General features: G+C 47.3%; 1 protein-coding gene across 9 annotated transcripts in view; it reads right to left on the bottom strand.

The window, feature by feature from the left end:
• LARP1 (La ribonucleoprotein 1, translational regulator) overlaps positions 1–21,231 on the bottom strand; it is a 108,367-nt gene that overhangs the window by 21,085 nt on the left and 66,051 nt on the right. For 5 of the 9 annotated variants that reach the window (XM_009209456.4, XM_009209453.3, XM_003900411.4 and 2 more), the window contains exons 2-8: positions 6,142–6,203; positions 5,818–5,883; positions 3,841–4,015; positions 2,904–3,032; positions 2,627–2,827; positions 2,365–2,527; positions 1,316–1,460 (exon numbers count right to left, since the gene is read on the bottom strand). In XM_009209456.4, coding sequence (XP_009207720.2) covers positions 1,316–1,460; positions 2,365–2,527; positions 2,627–2,827; positions 2,904–3,032; positions 3,841–4,015; positions 5,818–5,883; positions 6,142–6,203 — 941 coding nt within the window. The remainder of the gene's footprint in view (positions 1–1,315; positions 1,461–2,364; positions 2,528–2,626; positions 2,828–2,903; positions 3,033–3,840; positions 4,016–5,817; positions 5,884–6,141; positions 6,204–21,231) is intronic. The other 4 variants (XM_031666560.1, XM_009209454.3, XM_009209455.3 and 1 more) reach the window with 3 other exon arrangements.

The raw sequence follows: 21,231 nt of genomic DNA, 5'->3' as shown, positions 1-21,231 counted from the left end.
ACCAACCAAGTAGCAACAAAGCACCCCTATAACCCAGACTGGTATCTAAATAGCATTTCTCAAAAGGAACTAGAGTTCCTTTTAAAAGTGGCCAATTCCACATCTAGGGCAGGAAATGTGGAGGGTCCCACTGACCAAAGATGGGACAATTTGATCCAATCCATTAACTGTAATAGACCGAAATAAATATGGCTAACAAAGGGAGGAAGATCAAACATTAATCTGCCCTTCCTGTACAAACTATACCTCTTGGTAACTGAACAGTAGAGGCAAAGTTACTTCTTGAAGAGGTATCCCACCTAATAAATGAAGACCGATTGATATAATCAGTATGTTGTCATTTTGCAATCCTAAAGGCACTGCTGGCAGCTTATATCACAAGAGACAATCACATGAAATGTCATGTGCCAACTGAGAGAAAACACATCATTATGATAAAGTGTTCTTGACAAGGAGGGCAAAAAACTTCAAAATGTGAATCTCATCAGGCCTCTAGATCACCAATTTACAAAAAACTTGGAGTACAGATGAACATGTTAAAATGACACCCCTGTGCCCTGTGGAAAATTCTACAGGATGTATAACTTAGTCTATTCAAATAATAAACAGCAAAGAAAAAGAAAAATAGAGGCACGAGACTTAATAAGACAATACACAGGTCTTGTTTGTTTTTTGTAGAGACGGGGTCCTGCTATGTTACCCAGGCTGATCTTGAACTCCTGGGCTCACATGACCCTCCCCTTGGCCTCCCCAAGTGCTGGCATTATTAGGTGTGAGCCACTGCACCCAGCCTATAGGTCTTATTTGGATTCTGATTCTCACAAACTATATATAAAACATATATATATATATACAGCCAACTGGGGTGAATCGGAACTGACTAAATATTTGATGATATTAAGGAACTGTTAATATTTTTAGGTATAATGATATATCGTGGCTATTTTCTTTTAACAAGTCTATCTTTTAGAAATCTATACTGAAATATTTGTAAACAAAATGCCAGGTTTTCTAGGATTTTCTTCAATGTAGTATGTGAGAATAAACAGATGAGGGTACAGATGGAATAAGATTAGCCATAAACTGATACTTGCTGAAGCTGATGATGGGCTCATTATACTACTGTACTTTTGTAAGTGTCTGACATTTTCCATAATGAGCGAGAGAGAAAGGAAGGAGGGAGAGGAGGAGACTAGCCAAGCCTTGAGACTTCATCAGATCATGACTCTTCCAGGGCTTTCTGCCTTGGCCCAAACTCCAGCTCCCTAAGGACCTTTCTTTCCCCTGCATCCCAGCTCCAGGGAGGAAGACATACCGCAAAGATGAGTGAAATGTCAGTGGTAAGGGCCTGCACTCGGTGGAAGGAAGCAATAAGGGTGATAGGTAGGAAACCATCAGCATCCATTTTCCTTCGCAGGAAGAAGTCTCGCTCTAAATTGTCCACGCTGAAGTAGTATTCACTAAGTGGAGGGAAGAAGTAGTTATCACCGAGGGATTGCTGCATCAGTTTTATGAGCATGCCTTCCTTCTTCTGCTACACATCCCAGCAATCTCACACAGCCTCTGACCTAGCCCATCGCTATCTTATATACCAACAGTATTGAGGGCCGAAAAGAAATGATGTGATCCCTTCATGGCACCCTACCTTGCTTGGGTCAAATCACTCCCTCTGCCCTAAGCCCCTTGGCATGCCTGCCAACTCCTCATCCTCCTTTAAATTCCAGTCCAAATATTATTGGTCACTTTCCCTTCTGCTCCTAAAACACTTACAAACACTCTATTACAACCATTTATTTTCTTACGTGACTTCCTTACTGGACTGAGAGACAATATATCGGAGTGGTTAAGAACAAAAGGACAGAAAAGGATTTAAATCTGTGCTTTGTTACTTACTAGCTGTGAGATTCTGTGCAAATTACTGGGCCAGTATGCTTGTCTATAAATTGGGGCTAAAAGACTCAGCTCACAGGAATTCAACAGATAAGAATTGCAGGACTAAGACAATGCCTCTAAAACACTTAACATTGAGGCTGGCCGACAGTAAGGATCCAATAAATGTTCGTTAGTATTCTGTCAATGTTGTCATTACAAATGGAAGCACAGAAGGGGGTAGATTCTAAGTATTTTCCTTCCTTTTGTAATGGTGTAGTTTCTAATTTTCTTAAGGTAAATGTTGTACTACTTCTGTAATAAACAATGAGAATGTGGTTATCACTTCTGTAATAAACAATGAGAAAAGCTATCTTTTCAGCCTGAGGCTGAAACTGCTGCTAAGCACCAGAAGGGCCTGCCCAGCTACTACACTCTAGCAACCCCTAACCTCTCACTTATTCCTCCAGGGTAAGAAGGCTTCCGCGCACTCACATCTGGCGCTTGATGTAGTCTTTGAGCAGTTCCTGATCCACGCTGTAAAGCTCGGTGCTGCTGACATTGTCAAAGTAGTAGGTGATGTTGTTCATGTACTTGGGCGTACGAGGTCCCTCCACACCATCAAACTTTCGGTAGCCAAACTGGTAGTCAAAATGGGCTATGGGGGAAATGGGTGCCATGAGGGAGAGGAGATTCCTGCCCACCACCCCCGCTGCACACCCTTGGACATCCCGGAGCCCAAAGGGGCCTCACGTACTTCGAGTGCCACCCCGGCCGCGTCCCCGGCCGCGACCACGCCCCCGTCCACGGCCACGGAAGGAAGCCCGCGCCCCACCAGCCCCATCACTCTTCACACTCGATGTCTCATCCTGGTCGTGCCAGGCAGGCTCCGGTTTGATCTCTGGTTGCCAGGCTGGGGTGGGGGGGGCCACGGGCACGTAGGTGGCAGACTCAGACCCTATGGGGAGAGGGGTACCAGGTCAGGCCTGAGGGTATCTCCCAAGGCCAGGCCCTCCATAGTGGGTAGTGCATACCTTTGATATCTCCGCGATTGGCAGGTATGTGTCTAGGTTCCGGCGGGCGAGTGGGGCGTGAAACCAGTTTCTCTCTGGGTACTTCAGGCTTCATGTCTATTTGTAACGGAACCCACTTGTGTTTGTTTCCTGGGAGACAGCACGGGCACATGAGAAAGGCTTGAGGGAGAGGCCACTCCTAGCCAGCTCTACCTACTCCTCCTCTTCTGCCCTGTACTTGGGCCCAAATCACAATCTGGTTACCTTGGGCAGATCCCTTTCCCACACATTAGCCCTCTTTTTCATCTCTAAAATAAGCTGGTCAGTGGCCCTCAGTGTGTTAGAGACTCCTCGTTAACTCCTACGATCAGTGTCTCCATGGCCACAGAATCCCCTTCAGGAGTCAGACACATGGCAGCCCAGAATGAAGACCATGCTTTCCAGACTCCCTATAGACAGGTGCCAAAACACTGCCTGTGAGAGTTAAGCTGAAGTAACCAACTCCAGGTTGAGTCCCTAAAAGGAAAGGGGCCATCCTTCCCTCTTCCCTTCCTCCTAGCTAGAAGGAGAAGGAAATAGGAAGCCATCAGTGATCATATGAAGAGCCAGTGTACCACAGCAAGCTGAAGGGATTCAGGAGTTGCCATACCAGGCCTGGCATATTTACAGCAAGCTGTTACATCAAAGAAGGTTTTATCTTGTTTAAACCATGGTTACTCTAGATCAGCATTAGAGAAGCCAAATTTTCAGCAGGTTTTTTGAAAACTCTTGTGTTTGAGAGGAGGGACTGATTAATGACAGATGGTTGAAGACTGCTGTCTTACCAGCCTACATCCATCAGTTCCCCTCTGACTTTTCAGAGGGGGTACCTAAAACTCCTCCAGCAGTCCCCTGGAGTCCTAACATTTCACAGTTCTACCCTGCCACTTTCTCCCAAGATCTGCTCCCAGTCACTCACCTTTCTTCTTCTGTCCGCCTCGCTGGCAATCCTCATCTCCATTCTTTTCCTCCCCTGATTCGTCCGATTTGGTTTTTGGACTCTCCTTACTATCACTCCCTTCTCCTTTCTCCTGTTCCTTCATGTCCTTCTTGGGTGGCAGTTTACGGGCAGGCTGAGGCTTGTGGGACTGTGGCTACAGCAGGAAGTAAAGTAACAGGGAGGTGAGTGTGAGTGCCTCGTGGTATAGGAGGGAAGGCACTCCCTGTCACTAGAAAGGCAGGCAGGAGCCACAGCATGCAATGGCAGGCTGGACAGGATGTATTCTAAGGTCATTTTCACACCTGAGATGGTTTCACTGGGAAGCATGGTCAAATAGGCCAGAAGGTGGAAAGGCAACTTATCTCTCCAGCTTCCAAGTCTAAGTGACAGAGACAACCTTCAGGACAGCAGTGCTGAGGCTCACGGGGGCAAAATTATTCCCTGCAATAGGGCCATGTTGTCTAGGTCGTCTGTGGGAAGGAAGAGATGCCCTCTGGCCTATGAACAACAACTCTGTTTGTGAAGTAAAAGCGGCCACAGCCAGTGAGTAAAGACTCTAAGCCATTGGCCCAGAACAAAAGTGCTGGGAAGAAGAGAACTGACTAGGAGTCCTCTCTTTGCTAGGGCCCAAGAGAATTTTATAAGCTTCCCCAAGACATGTGGTCTGGAGGTTGGTGCTTGGCCTAATGACCACTCTCCTACTTCACTCAGAAAACCCAAGCGTAGTGATGGAGAACACAGGCTGGGGAATAATACAACACACCTGACTTCCAATCCCCACTTGGCCATCAAGGGCTAGTAATTAACCTCTGCAAGTCTCAGCAGCTTCATCTGTAAAATGGGAATTATAAAAGGACCTATCTCAGAGTCACTGTGAGGGTTAGATGAGATGACGAACAGGCAATTCAGGTGACCCTTGAATAAAATGGCTTTGAACTGTGTGGGTCCACTTATATCCAGGACTTTAAAAAACCAAATGCAGATCAAAAATACAGTATTAGCAGGATGTGAAACCTGTATACACAGAAGGCCAACTTTTCATATATGTAGGACTTGAGTATGCAAAGATTTTGGTATACACAGGGGTCCCGGAACCAACACCTGCCACCAGCCCCGCCATGTATAACAAAGGAAAACTGTACTTGGCAGTCTCTGACACAAAGCAAAGGTTCAAATGATGCCAGTTCTTAGCTATTTCAATGTTGCTCAGATTGTATTAACCACTCCATTTAGAAAACTGAGAGGCTGGCGGACTGGGCACTGTGGCTTACGCCTGTAATCCCAGCACTTTGGGAAGCCGAGGCGGGCAGATCACCTGAGGTCAGGAGTTCAAGACCAGCCTAGCCAACATGGTGAAACCCGTCTCTAAAAAATACAAAAATTAGTCAGGCATGACAGTAGGTGCCTGTAATCCCAGCTACTCAGGAGGCTGAGGCGGGAGAATCACTTGAACCTGGGAGGCAGAGGTTGCAGTGAGCTAAGATCACACCATTGCACTCAAGCCTGGTGACTGAGCGAGACTCCATCTCAAAAAAAGAAAAGAAAACTGAGAGGCCAGGAGGCACGGTGGCTTATACCTGTAATCCTAGCACTTTGGGAGGCTGAGGCAGGCAGATCACTTGAGGTGAGGAGTTCAATACCAGCCTGGCCAACATGGTGAAACCTTATCTCTGCTAAAAATACAAAACTAGCCAGTCGTGGTGGTGAGTGCCTGTAATCACAGCTACTTGGGAGGCTGAGGCAGGAGAATTACTTGAACCCAGGAGGTGGAAGTTACAGTGAGCTGAGATTGTGCCACTGCACTCCAACCTGGGCAAAAAGAGTGAAACTCTGTCGGGGGGGAAAAAAAAAAGAAAACTGAGAAAGGTTAGAGCTAAGGCTCTCTGGAAGCTTGATGAGCTAAATGTGTGTATGTCAACAGAGTTCAAACCTGCCTATCCTTCCACAAAGACTCACCTGAACACTCTTGTGGGCTATCTCTCCAGGTGTGGGCCAGTTGATTGCATCTCCAAAGTCACCAACCTGCAGGGAACATACACTATGAGGGCCCCAGGAGTGACCCTGCCTTTGCTATTCAGCCCCCAACCCAAGCTTCACCAAGAGATCAGAGGCCACATCAGTCTGTTCACCAGGACCACTCACAATGGATACCCAGAAGGAGCTCCCCTGGAATTCACAGACAATCCAGAACTTGTTGGCAGTCCAGGAGCATTCACTAGAACAGGAAAGAGGCCACCACCTCCAGAAAGTCCCCTTGGGTTGCCCACTCTGATTCCTTACCTTGCTGCCTTTGCGCTGTTTAGGAACAGCTGCCCTCACCACTTTGGCTGGAGCAGAGTGTTCTATGGGAACAAGAAGGGAGAGTTAGTAATGCAAAGCCCATGTGATGGGGCTACTGCCAGCTCCTCACCCTCATCACCGTCCCCACTCCACCAAGCAACCTGCAAGTTCCCAAAGGAGAAAGACACAGTAGAGAGGGGAAAGACATATGCTCAAACACCAGTAACAATTTTACCAGCCCATTTCTAAAGAAGTCATAGAAAGCAAGATCATGCAAAGAGCCAGGAGCCAGCAGCCAGCAGCCAGCAGCCAAAACCCCAGGAGTCCAGCCTCAGGTGGGAGGCCCTTAGAGAGAATAGTTCTTTAACAGAAATTGAGGCCTGGAGAAAGAAGTCCATGTCACCAGAGTCAGCACTATAATTCAGGGTTCCTGAATCATGGCAGATGTCTGAAAGATCATTTGTGGCCCTAATATTCTAGAAGTCTGATGTGAGCAGACCAGGACTAGTGATCATTGGGAAGGCAAAGTAAAAACCCTAAGTGAGCCATCAAGAAATCTAGGGACCACACCAGGCCAGCTGCTCAGGAATGATTTTGTCTTCTCAGTTTCCAACGAAAAAGTGGACTCCCACTTGACTCAACAGTCCTACCTCTAAGAATTTATCCTAATGATACAAATTAAACAAGAGTTATGTACAGAGATGTCCTACTAAAATATTATCTATAACTGCAAAAAATGGAAAACAACCTACATACCCCAAAATAGGGGACTGACTAAAGTTCATCCATTTTTAGAAGAGTCATTAAAAAGACAATGATCTCTACTAATATAAAAAAGACGGACACAACAAATGAAGAGTTTGTTTGTGGCCAGGCGCAGTGGCTCATGCCTGTAATCCCAGCACTTTGGGGGGCCAAAGCAGGTGGATCACCTGAGGTCAGGAGTTTGAGACCAGCCTGGCCAACATGGCAAAGCCCCGTCTCTACTCTATTAAAAATACAAAAAATTAGCTGGGCATGGTGTTGGGCACCTGTAATCCCAGCTACTTGGGAGGCTGAGGCAGGAGAATCACTTGAATTCAGGAGGCGGGGGTTGCAGTGAGCCGAGATCACACCATTGCACTCCAGCCTGGGTGACGGAGCAAGACTCTGTTTCCAAAAAAAAAAAAAAGTGTTTGTTTTGAGACAGAGTCTCGCTCTGTCGCCCAGCCTGGAGTGCAGTGGTGCCATCTCGGCTCAGTACAACCTCCACCTCCCAGGTTCAAGCGATTCTCCTGTCTCAGCCTCCCAAGTAGCTGGGACTACAAGTGCACGCCACCATGCCCGGTTCATTTTTGTATTTTTAGTAGAGATGGGTTTCACCATGTTGGCCAAGCCAGTCTCAAATGCCTGACCTCAAGTAACCTGCCTGCCTCAGCCTCCCAAAGTGCTGGGATTACAGGCGTGAGCCACCACGCCTGGCTGAAGTTTTTAAAAAATCCTTCTTGTAAAACAAAAATGTGTACATGCACACACATACAGTACAAACTCTAGAAGGACATGTAAGAACTACCAGGAATTAAATATAACATTTACAGGGACTTCAGTTTTTCAACAGACAGACATGGGCTTCCACCCCCTACCAGAGCCACTACCCCCTCAAGATACCCCACGTGCCTTCGAGAGCTGGAGCTGTGGAACCCAGCCAACAGCATCCCATACCCCCAGCGCAGGGCGATGGTGAACCAGAAAATCTCAGTTCCAAGAAGATAGAGTTCTTAGGCCCAAGGGGCCATTCTGCACCCACACTCCTGCAACTTCTGGGTTAGCCTGGATGAGCCTAATACCATCTAGTCCCCTGATAAAATCTTTGTCTGCTTCAAACCAGGGCCAGGTTCGTGTATACCTGCACTATGGCTGGTAATCACTTCTCCCAGTACCCAGCAACACTGTGTGCCTGCTACCAGGAGAGCAGGCCAAAGGGCCTGTGTACCACCACCACCAACTTCACTAACAGGATGTTATAAAGAGGAATCAGGTGCAGAGGGCAAGGTATTCCTGAAGACTTTTCCTTAAAAAGTCCAGGCAAAGTCAAATCATTGTTTGATCACAAAAGGAGACGGTAAAGTATAGAAAGCTCAGCCTCCAATCAACGTTTTGAGAGCCCTCCTGCCATGAAAAGACCTCACCAATTCCCTACTCTGCCACCAATCCCAAGCTGATGAGAATACAGTCTAAGCATACACATGAATATTCTTAAATTAGTCCTGTGTGAGTTTGTTGAAAAAGGTCCATCCCCAGATTCCTCTGTCCTGAAAACCCATGGTGCCATTCTTTCTCTGCTCCCAGGTGGGGCTTCAAGTTGCCCCTGACAAGTAGAAAAAAGCCCCCAGAAAGGCAGAAAAATCCACTGGGAAGCAAGAGCCACTTCTGCCTTTAAAATCTAAAATTCACAGATTTGTTAAAAGCCTATTGGGCTTCAAGGAAACCCAGAAGGGTTCAGATGAGCTGCTGTCAGACCCTGCAAGAGACCAGAAAGAAGACTAGGCTTTCTGATGACTTCAAGTATCTGTCTCAGCCACCAACCCTCACCAGGTAACCCACTAGAGCAGGTGTGCACACAGGTACACACACGCACACACAGAATATACAGGTTCAGCTGGGCCTGGCATCTGTAATGGCTGCCAATGCAAACCAATCCTTTGCACAGGCACCAATCCCCATGTCTAGCACCATCCCAACCAAATCAGGGGATAATTCTCCTCCTTCTACCCCTGCATTCTGAAACCTGCATGCCTGCTGCCACTGACCCAACGCCCAGTCAGGAAACACCATTCACTTGGTCAAGAAAACAGTTATAGCTGGGCATGGTGGCTCACACCTGTAATCCCAGCACTTTGGGAGGCCGAGGTGGGCGGATCACCTGAGGTCGGGAGTTCGAGACCAGCCTGAACAACTTGAAGAAACCCCGTCTCCACTAAAATTACAAAATTAGCCAGGTGTGATGGCGCATGCCTGTAATTCCAGCTACTTGGGAGGCTGACGTGGGAGAATCGCTTGAATCCGGGAGGCAGGAGGTTGTGGTGACAGAGATTGCACCACTGCACTCCAGCCTGGGCAACACGAGTGAAACTCCGTCTCAAAAAAAGAAGAAAACAATTATAGAATGACAGGACCATAGCTCCAATCCACTCAATTTGTAGACAGGGAACTGAGGCCGGAAAAAGGGAAGGGACTTCCTCAAGACTAGCTGCAGAGCTAAGATGAGAAGCTATAAATCTTGACTCCCTTGCCAAAGCTCCTCCACAGCTCACCAGAAATTCCATGAAGCCCAGTGGTTTCCATGTGTCTACTGGTGAGGAATGGGTCAAAAACCTTCTTAGTGTAATCTAAGAGCACTTCCCTGGTTTTTCTGAGTAAACAGCTACTGATGACTGGGCCCAGCAGCTTATCCACCCACAGGTCTGAGGCCCAGATTGTAGGAGGGAGGATGGCACACAGAGTCCCTAGGAGGGTCTTCTTCCTCAACTAAGGCAAACCAGAGCCTAAAGGGTATCTGGAAAAGAAGGAAAACCACCTTCTGTCCCAAAGGACTATAGCCAGGAGTCAGTACTAATTCTGGTAATTCTAGTTCCAGGGGGTCCAGGGGCTTCTTAAATACACACACGCCTTTGTTAAAAATGAAGCATACCGGCCGGGTGCAGTGGCCCACGCCTGTAATCCCAGCACTTTGGGAGGCCGAGGCTGGCAGATTACCTGAGGTCAGGAGTTTCAGACTGGCCTGGCCAACATGGTGAAATGCTGCCTGTAACTAAAAATACAAAAAATTAGCCGGGCATGGTGGCATGCACCTGTATTCCCAGCTAATCAGGAGGCTGAGGCAGGAGAATTGCTTGAACCCGGGAGGCGGAGGCTGCAGTGAGCTGAGATCGCACCACTGCACTCCAGCTTGGGTGACAAGAGCAAAACTCCATCTCAAAAAAAATAAAATAAAATAAAAGTGAAGCATACCAAAATTGCTATGTGTAAGAAGCAATCTGAATGTGGTGGTCGTGAGGACACTCGAGGGCTTTTCTGGCAACTATCTGCATGGCAAACCCACTATTTTCACTTGGATTACTTAAGGTTATTTTGAGTGTCAAGCAGGGAGCTAATGATACTACTGCTAATGAAGGATGAAGAGAAATGAAGGGTAGAAGGTGGGTGCTAAGGAATGGCAGGGCAGAGAGGAATTACTAACTGGGATGCTTGGAGTAGGGATGGCGGCTCCTCTGTAAAGTGGACTGCTTGATGACCACACGACCTTGACTGTCTAACCCCGAGATTCTTTGAGCCTCTATTTTCAAGTGTGTCTAACGCCCCCTCATTCAAAGACCACCTAGGAAAGTCAGAGGGCCCCATTAAGCATGTGGACTTTGCTATGGGATGGACTTAGGGTGGAGTCCCTACCTACTCTGCTCCTCACAGGGTCCCTCTGAACTTCACCTTCCTCTGTAAAATTGAAGTCACAGTTACATGGCTGCTGGAACAGTTAAATGAACAGCGCACAGTAAGAGTACCTAGCACACAATAAATGCCCAACAAATGCTAATATTACAATTCACAAAGGAAGCTTACTATTTCCAAGCAATCACCACCCTCACTCTGAGAGAGATGGGGATGGCGGGGAGATACACCAAATCATCTCTCAAAATGAAAGAATCAGAACGTATGGGAAAAATTTCTCTTAGGGATCAACTGGTTCAATTCATCCAGTCCAGACTGCCAATGAGGCCCCCCCTCACCTGGCTCTTCTGAGTGGTAATCCATGCCCACTGGGTGGGGACACCACACCACCACATTGCCCTCCAGAGACAGGAGGCACCTGGGCCCCAGGGCAAGTTTCCCCAGGAAAGGAAGGCTTCCGAACTTTGTAGTTTAAAATGGGGATAGAAAGATGGGGGAATTTACCACAGGTCCCCCAGAGGTGCTTTGACATAAAGCCCTGCTTTGTTAGGCAGGAAGGAAGAACATGGAGAAGGCTGAGAAAGTTCCCTTTCAGCTGAAATTTGGTCATTCCACTTTGTACTCAGTACAGAAAAGGAAAACAGCCCAGGCTCAAGGAGTCTCTCTCAGCTTACTAAACCCGTAACTCTGGCCTGTACACAGTCAGGTAAAAAGATTTAAAGGTGTTTTCACTACTGTCTTGTTCTCAAAAGATCCTAAGGCTGCTGAACTTTTGAAACAAAAGCTACCCAGAGGTTCCAGATGTGAAGGTCTGAGGAGCAAGAACTTGGTTCAACCAACAGGTAGAAAGCACATGGGTGATTCAAACTCATAGGTCACAGTAAAAAAAGCTGGTAAGAGGCAGGAAGAAGCTAGAATTAAAACTGAGGGACTGGTGCGTGAAAGGTGAAAAAAGGCAGAGCTATCCAAAGAAAGCCTTCAGTACCCAGAGTGGGTGACTAGAAAGACTACCAGATTTCAGCCCTGAGCACTGCCAGGAAAATTAGGAAGACCAAATGCTTATTTGGGGACTGGTATCATCTCTTGGAGATTGGCATCTGAAAAGGCTGAGTTTACCAGAGAGCTAAGAACTACTACCTTGAGGAACAAGGTAATCTGTTGGGTTTAGGGGCTATATTACATTCACACTCACCCATCTGCTACCATACACCTGGCCATTAGGTCGACCTCCTTGGGGGAGACCTCCCAGACTTCAAGTCTGGTGAAGTACCCTGCTATGTGCTCCCACGGTACTGTAAACGTTAACTGGTTGGTTACTTATCTGCCCGTTCCCTGAGAGTAGGGACCACAGGGCTGCTTTCACAGCACTACCCCAGTGTCTAGCTCAGGGCCTGGCAACACAGCAGACACTTGTTTAATGAATGGTGACTTCACACCAGAAGAGGCTTTGCTTGTCAAGTGCTAATTCCTGAGGTTACAGCCTCAACCCTTAACCTTCAGCTGGGGCCCTCCCAAGTACAGAGAAACTGCTAGTGTCCTAGAAACTGCTGGCTCCCAGAAGAATGCAGGCCCTAGCCCAGCTTTGACTCACAGGCAACCCAACTGCCTGATATCAGTGCTGCACCTCAGCCCAGAATGCAACACTCATCAGTTGTATAACCCCTGGGAGCATTACCTACCATTCTACCCCAGCATCACCCTCCTTACTAATATTGGGTCTACAGGTGTGAGGACAGAAAGAAAGATCTCAACCACTTAGATTTCTCACCAAAGCACAAGAAATGCTAGCAGCCAATTGTAGATGCACAATTAATGACAAGTGTAAACAATATGTAGTGAGCATTTACTAGACATCACACACTGTTTTAAATTCTCGGCAGGGATTCTCTTAATCTTGATCATGCTGAATTAGTTTCTTTCATTGGTCCCATTTTAAAATGAGGAACCCAAGACACATGGTGGAAAGGTTATTTGCCAAGATAACAGCCAGCAAAGAGCAGAACAGGATTTGGAGTCAAGCAGTCCGACTCTAAAACCTGTGCTCTTAACCACTAAAAGCAGTTGGAAGAGAAGCTAAGGGGTATAAGTTACCACCTTATTGTAGCCAACAGGACAGTTTCTCAACAGCAGGGATGCCCGGGCATCATTCTACATACTGAGGAAAACCAAAGCCTGTTGCAGTGACACCTAAGCTAACAGCTGGGCAAGTGGCACTTCAGTGGTTGGAAGTGCCTAGTTTCCCTACCCAGAGAGGCAAGAGAAACCACCACCAAGCACACCCAGCTTGAGTCTAACTCCAGAACTCTGGCACTAGCAGCCCTATGAGGAAAGAGACATTCCTTCCAGACCCACCTCCCAGTTCCTCCCAGTTCTCCCAGAGGCTGCTCAGGGGGATCCAGCTGACATGGATTGTGCCCCTCCCTCAGCCCCCAGATATGAGGAAGGCCACCACTATCTCCCTGAGCCTGTGTCCAGGGACCCTGACTGTGGAAGGCAGCAATACCATCTGGAGGGTGAGGCAGGCAGGAAAGAGTGCCTGGGTTATACTACCCACCTGTGCCTGTCCCTCCCAGGCCAGCCTGGGGGCAGATTATCGGAAAAGCCTGGCTACTTTCAGCTGTCACTCATCCTGGGGATAGGGTGGAGTCATAGAAGAGAGCCTGGAGACCCACAGGCCTTTCCTCCCATGCTGACTGACCCCAGCGCCCCCCAAGCAGGAACATTCTTCTATGGAGTAAAGAGAATGCCATGTTAGCCCTCCTCACCTTGGTCACCAGCTGCTGCTGTCGGTACCATCTCTCAGAGGCCTCTCTGCCCAGTCCTCCCACCCAAATTTCCCCTAGACCTGCAGATGAAATGCAGGAGGGGCCGGAAGGGCATTCTTAGGGAGAGGAGTGGGCAGAGAAAGGGAAGGAGAGAAATGTTCAGAAGGTCAGACCATCTTGAGTTCCCGCTGAAAGGGAGCTGCTGGCCTGGGAGGAGGGGCAAGGGTGGGCCAGGCTCCAGTCACATGATGCTGGCCAGCCTGGCCCAGCCCAGGCCCAGCCCCAGCTGACTATCTTTAGCCTGTGGTGACCCAGGTGGCCCAGTGCTCCCACTCTCCCTGCCCAGACGTGGACCCAGCCACCCTCAGGTGGCTGTGGCCACTCCCACTGCTGGTACCAGTCCCTGAAATCCTGGTCCAAAGCTGATCAATAATCAACACAGCTGAAATATATCAGTGGCCACTAAAGCTCCTGGCCTCCAAGTGCCAGCTCCCTAACCCAGCCTTTTCTAACGAGCACATTTGGTTCTAGTTAGAACAGTAATAAAAATCACCTTTTACTGCATACTGACTAGGTACCAAAAACTAAGTTGCTGTCTATGTATGATTTCACTTAATCATCTCAAAAAGACACAATTATTCCAGTTGTCCAGAAAATGACACTGAAGGAAGGGACTCGCCCAAGGTCACAATGTTGAAGAGCAAGATGACTGATTCCTCAGGCCTAGTCACAGATCTCAATATAAATTCTCCTCAGGAGGCTTCCTGACTGCCCAATGTAAAGTGCTACAAAACCAGCAACTCTGGATCAAGTTCTAATTCAGTCTACAATTTAAGGTCTTCAGGGCACTCACTGCAGCCTGAAATGGTTGCCTCTGTGTGTATCTCAACTCCACTAGACTGCAATCAATTACTGAGCGCTCACTACAGAGGTGTCCAGTCTTTTTGCCTTCCCTGAGCCACAATGGAAGAATCATTGTCTTGGACCACATGTAAAACACACTAACACTAATGACAGCTGATGAGCCTAAAGAACAAAAATTGCAAGAAAATCTCAATGTTTTAAGAAAGTACAAATTTGTGTCAAGACGCATTCAAAGGCGTCCTTTGGACAAGCTTGCCTTACTATGTCTTTGCATAGTGCCAAAGTTTTTTACATGTAGTAGCTCATTTATTTTTCTTTTTTTTTTTTTTTTGAGACGGAGTCTTGCTCTGTCACCCAGGCTGGAGTGCAGTGGCGCCATCTCAGCTCACTGCAAGCTCCGCCTCCCGGGTTCACGCCACTCTCTTGCCTCAGCCTCCCCAGTAGCTGGGATTACAGGTGTGTGCCACCATGCCCGGCTAATTTTTTTGTATTTTTAGTAGAGACAGTGTTTCACCACGTTAGCCAGGATAGTCTCGATCTCCTGACCTCGTGATCCACCTGCCTCAGCCTCCCAAAGTGCCAGGTGTGAGCCTGGAAGGTAGGTATGATGATGACTCCCAGTTAAAGAAATGAGCTATGCATAACCAGTTTGTGGAGCTCCCATGGGCTCTCGTAGGCCCTGGACTTCAGAAGCCAATCCTCTCAGGCAGGTTGCCAGGCACGCACAACTCCATGCACACCTGACTCCATTACCCTGATGTGGGAGGCTGCCAACCTCAGAGGTTTTCTTCCTGTCCTTGGTGGTCAGCCACCACGTCAGGTAACACTAACTCATTTTTTGATTTTTTGAGATGGAGTCTCACTCTGTCACCCAGGCTGGAGTGCAGTGGGTGGCACGATCTAGGCTCACTGCCACCTCCACCTCCCAGGTTCAAGCGATTCTACTGCCTCAGCCTCCTGAGTAGCTGGGACTACAGGCGCAAGCCACCATGCCTGGCTAACTTTTTGTATTTTTAGTAGAGACGAGGTTTCACCATGTTGGCCAGGCTGGTCTTGAACTCCTGACCTCAAGTGATCCACCCACCTGAGCCTCCCAAGGTACTGGGATTACAGGTATGAGCCACTGCGCCCGGCCCACAAACTCATTTTTATTGTCCTTCCAATCTTAGGGCATCCTTTGTTGGAAGAGGCTTCTGAATCCCCAAAAAATTACTTTGGATTATTCCCATTATTGGAGTGGAGAGGCTGATCCCAGACCCAGACAGGGCTGGAAAGACTTGAGAATCTCATAGTACATACAGAAAAACTGAGGACCAGGAGAGGCCAAAGTCACCAGTGATTTGCTGTAGAGCTGGCACTGGAACATCAAGGCCTTGTCTCCCAATCTATAGCTCTTTGGCAAACCGGGAAGTGAACATCTCCTCCTCAACAAAATATACTTTGTGCCCAACTATATCCACTCACAGGGTCGGGGCAGGGCCTTAGGGACCCAAAGTGTCACAGGAACTGTTCCCCAAAACTACCCATACTGTCAAGAAAAACTACTCACATGGAACTGAAATACATGACCACAGGGGAGAGTGCTTTGAAGTGGCTCTGGGAGGGGCCCCATTTCCAATCCCTTTTTTCCTCTTGAGCCCTGCCAGGGAAGACTGAATTTCTCAGCTCCCTCTGGAAGACTTGGTGGACCCTGGAGATCTTTTTCTCACTGTCTGTCTGTCTGTCCTGAGAGGTAGGCTGGGCACATTTGGTAGCCTGAAAATTCCACAGCAATGGGAGGGACTTTCCAGGGAGGGTCATCCCAAAAGCAGATAGGAAGCTGGAGTTCTCGAGTAGCAACTAGTTCCTCCAATCCAGGCCAGCCTGGCCAGGCAGCCTTGCTTCCCAGGAGGTGCCAATTTGCCTCTCTCAGTGAGTTCAGGCTGACCTACAGGCTCCTTCAGTTCATATGCTACACCCCAAATGGAAAAGAGCTGAGTCCTGAGATGCCATGAACATGGAGACAGTACAGGCTTAGCAGCCGGGGTGCTGCCCCACCTGCAGACTCCCCACCCCTGCACACAGATGCTCTCAAGGCACCAGCACACCGCTTTAGAGAATGTAGAGGGGGGCCAGGCGCAGTGGCTCACGCCTGTAATCCCAGCACTTTGGGAGGCTGAGGCAGACGGATCATCTGAGGTCGGGAGTTCGAGACCAGACGGACCAACATGGAGAAACCCCATCTCTACTAAAAAATACAAAATCAGCTAGGTGTGGTGGCACATGCCTGTATTCCCAGCTAATCAGGAGGCTGAGGCAGGAGAATCATTTGAACCCAGGAGGTAGAGGCTGCAGTGAGCCGAGATTATGCCATCGCACTCCAGCCTGGGCAACATCAGCAAAACTCTGTCTCAAAAACAAACAAAAAAAGGGAATGTAAAGGTTGTCCGATCTCTGTCCCAAAGCCACCCTACCAACAATTTACTATGCCACTGGGTTAAGAGACAGGTTAGAGCAGCAGTTAACAGCATGGACTTTGGAGTCCATTCTTGGATGTACTAACCAAGAGCCACTATCAATTAAGTAACTCACAAGGTCAGGGACAGATGAGTCAAAACTGAGCAATCTCTCATGCAGCTTGTAACTTGATAGGCATTAAATGGGCCACACATCAATGAGAGCCAAGCAACTAGGTTCATGAGGAAGCAAAAAGACAGCTTACAGAGATGATCCCAGGAGTCAGATTTAACCTCTCACTTTCCTGAACCATGAATGGGGTCCATGACAGCCAACTCACAGGATTAACAGATTAGGATACTGCTAAATCTAAATTTCAGATAAACAGTAATTTTATAGACTAAATATGTCCCATGCAGTACTGGGACATACTTATACTAACATTTGATTTATCTAAAGTTCAAATTTAACTGGGTGTCCCCTATATTTTTAGTTACATCTCGACACCATAGCAAGGAAGGACTATTGCCCCATGTTCCAAACTGAAAGTGGAATTGTGACCAGAGCCCTGGGCTAGAAGTCAAGAGACTGGTTGACAGTCCTGGCTCAGACACCAGAGCTCTTGTTATGGATGCCTGGCAAGAATTGCCCTCCAGTGTCTTCAGTCTCTCTATTCAGAGGCCTGTGGTACGGGTGGGCAGAATCCTATCATCTACAGTCCTTCCAGTCCTAACATCTTGTGATTTTGTCCTTACACCCACTGATCTCCACAAATGCAGCCAGCTTTCCAGGACACGCTGTTAAGATTTTGGCATGCATTCGAATTACCATGTGAGGAGCTTGTCAAAATATAGATTCCTGGGTCCCATCCTTCAGAGATTTTTTGCTCAGCAATGGTGGAGTCAGGAATCTGCTAGGTAGTTCTAAGGTAGGTTTTCTCTGTACATACTTAAGTTATTTTGATTTCACCTAGTGAATTTCAACTGTTAAATTGACAGGAGTTACCCAAAACCACAATACCATATTTAATATTTTTAAATCAGAGCTGTACTTCTTAAACCAGTAGTAAGTATAGTCATGAGCCAAATAATGACATCCCTACCCACAAACATGACAGTTGGTCCCGTAAGATTATAATGGAGCTGCCCTATGCCAGTGTGCCACTTTATTATATGTATTTTTTAATTTTTAATTTGTGTAGATACATAGTAGGTTTACATATTTATGGGGTAGATGAGATACTTTGATACAGGTATAATAATCACATCAGGGTAAATGGGGTATAAATCATCTCCAGCATTTATCCTTTCTTTGTGTTATAAACAATCCAGTTACACTTTGTTATTTTTAAATGCACAATAGATTGTTGCTGACTGTAGTCAGTGTGCCATTTTTAAAAATCTTTAAACATTTTAAGGCTAATAAAGTGAAGCAGTGGGTATGAAGAAGGAACACTTTTTATTCCGTATTTTATACCATATTTTTACAGTACTTTTTCTTTTTGAGACAGAGTCTTGCTCTGTCACCCATGCTGGAGTGCAGTAGCGTGATCTCTGCTCACTGCAACCTCCGTCTCCTGGATTTAGGCAATTCTCCCACCTCAGCCTCCCCAGTAGCTGGGATTACAGGTGTCTGCCACCACGCTCAGCTAATTTTTGCATTTTTTTTTTTAGTAGAGATGGCATTTCACCACATTGGCCAGGCTGGTCTTGAACTCCTGACCTCAGGCGATCTGCCTGCCTCGGCCTCCCAAAGTGCTGGGATCACAGGCATGAGCCACTGCGCCCGGCCTACAATACTTTTTCTATGTTTAGATACACAAATATTTACCATTGTATTACAATTCCTACAGTACTCAGTATAGGAACATGCTGCACAGGTTTGTAGCCCAGGAGCAACAGGTTATACCATACACCCATAGTCCATAGTATGCTGTGCCATTTGTTTGTGTAAGTACACTCCAGGTTCACACGATGACAAAATCAACTAATGACACATTTCTCAGAATGTATCCCTGTTGTTAAGCGACACAAGACTGTATTTGGGTTATTGTTTTGTTATTTTACATTTATATTCTTTAGTATGGATTAAACACTTAAATTTCTTGAAAAGAAAAATAAAATAGCAGAGCTGCTCCAAAAGAAATGTTACTAAACTGAGTGACTCCCATTCAGCAGGAGTTCCTGAGCAGAAGGCAGTTTGAAAAACACTCACTTCACAGTTGTAGAAACTGTAGATCAGTGAGCTAGCAGGCTTGCAGTACCACTTCTGTGGTCTACAGAGCACCTGGGAAGAGGGGTTGGCTTGGGTGAAATGCAGATTCTTGACTCCCTCTATAAACTCCAGAAATCAATTTAGGAAGGTGGGCAGAAATTGAACACCTGCAGCTGTATGCTTCCTGTGCAATGCTCATGGCAGATTAATGTTTGAGAACTGAGCTGCCAATGAGTGAGACTGCCAGGAAGGAACCCTGGTCTCCAAACCCCAGTGCAGGGTCTCACTTGTATAGACAAGACTTCATTGGTTCACAAGAGCAGGTAGTTTCAATTACACATATAAACAGCAGCCAGAAGAGAGGTGCAGGAGATACTCTTCCTTTACCCACCAGTCCAATCTCCAGCACCAGGAACCAACACTGATCCAAGAAGCCACATGATGAGTGTCCTGACAGATATGAGGTCACAAGGGACCAGTCTGGGCTGGGTTTAAGTTTTACAACAAGCTCCAAAACTTGGCTGTGACAGAAGAATGAAGGTTCTGAAGGAAATTGTCCACCTGCTTTTGCCTCACAGCCAAACAGCTTCTCTTACCCTAAAAATCTTACTGTGCTTATCCAATGCCCTGACTCTATACAAAATAAAATAGATAGTGGGTCTTGCTATGCTGCCCAGGCTGGTCTTGAATTCCTGGGCTCAAGGGATACTCTCACCTTGGCCTCCCAAAGTGCTGGGGTTACAGGTGTAAGCCACCAAGCCCAGCCATATTTATTTTAAAATATTAATAATAGTAATAATGGCCACCACTTACTAGGCATTTACCGCAGAAAGCCAGGCCTCCTGCCATGGGCCTTTTGTGCAGTAAGTTTTTCAGTCCTCACAATGGAGGGACTATTATCCCAGTTTTAGAAGACTCAAAGCAGCTAAGTGGTTAGCCAAAGGTCACCCCGTGAGAAGGTATCTGACCCCAAGGATATGAAATCCCAGGCTACCCCAAACCCCTCTCAGCATTGCAGGAAACAAACATTAGGTTCTTGTCCCCAAAGGGCTCCAGATCAAGCTTGCAGGCCCTACAGGGGACTGAGGCCACCAGAATCCACTCCTCTTGAGCCTGTTAGTTCACCTGCCAAGTGGGGATAATGCAACTCAGAAAAGGGAATGATGTGAGTAAAAACAGTCAAGAATCAAAAGCACTGTTTATTGCAAAGACAATGCTCTAGTGCCACCTGCAACCTGAAGGCCTGGGCTCCGGCAAGCACCAAAGCCCCAGGGGAGTTGCCTTTTTTTTTTTTTTTTTGAGGGAGGGTCTCACTTTGTTACCCAGACTGGAATGCAGTGATGTGATCACAGTTCACTGCAGCTTCGACCTCCCTGGGTTCAGGTGATCCTTCCACCTTAGTCCCCTGAGTAGCTGGGACTATAGGTGCTTGCCACCACACCCAACTAATTTTTCTATTTGAAGTTCTTGTTTGTATTACGTTTTAGATACGAGGTCTCGCTCTGTCACCCAGGCTGGAGTGCAGTGGCACAATCCTAGCTCACTGCAGCCTCAAGCTCCTGAACTCACACGATCTTCCTGGATCAGCCACCCAAGTAGCTGGGACTAAATTAGCTGTGACACCCAGCTAATTTTAATTTTTGTAGAGACAGTCTTGCCATCTTGTCCAAGCTAGACTGAAGGCTCAAGCGATCCTCTCACCCTGGCCTCCCAAAGTGCTGGGATTACAGGTGTGAGCCACCATATCCAGCCCTAGTCCTCTTCTAATCTCCACTCTGGCAGCACCGACCATTCAAAGAGGCCTCCTGTTTTTCTTTTTTTCCCTGAAATTACTGAGTTTCAACTGTTTCCTTCCTCAAGGCAACAAAGTCTAGAAATCCTAATGCAGGCATTGTGATCCCCCTGGTGCCACCTGAGACACTTTGTCCAAGATACAGACTTGGTTTTCTGTAAAATTAGAAGTAACCAGATGGCTTCTTAGTGACCAAAGCCCTTTTAGATTCCGACCTGCTTCAAGTCTAGGATCTCCAAAGAGCTGCCACCTCAGAGGGGCAATGGCACTGATGATATGTGGGCAGAAAAGGCCTGGGGCAGGGATAGCAGAGAACATCCCAGAGCAACTACAAACCCAGCAACAGCCAATAGGGACCTTTACTGCCTCTCCAATCCCACCTCAGAGGAAATGCAAGAGATGAAGTCTTCCCAAAGGTAGTACCAACCCTTTCAATCCAAGGGTTTGAGTAGTAAGACTAGACCCCAGGAGAAATCAAAAGATGGTGCCTTAGACTCCTCAGCTCTGGCAAATGCCGTCTTGAGCAATATCCCACCTCGAGGCAATTTGGCTCCCAGAGGAGTGCAAACCAAGGCACCCCCTCACTCCCTGGAG

This window comes from Papio anubis, chromosome 5 (assembly GCF_008728515.1).
Source record: "Papio anubis isolate 15944 chromosome 5, Panubis1.0, whole genome shotgun sequence".
In the NCBI taxonomy this organism is placed as follows: Eukaryota; Metazoa; Chordata; class Mammalia; order Primates; family Cercopithecidae; genus Papio; species Papio anubis.
The sequence above is the reverse complement of the archived record's forward strand: the minus strand, read 5'-3'. Positions and strand labels throughout refer to the sequence as shown.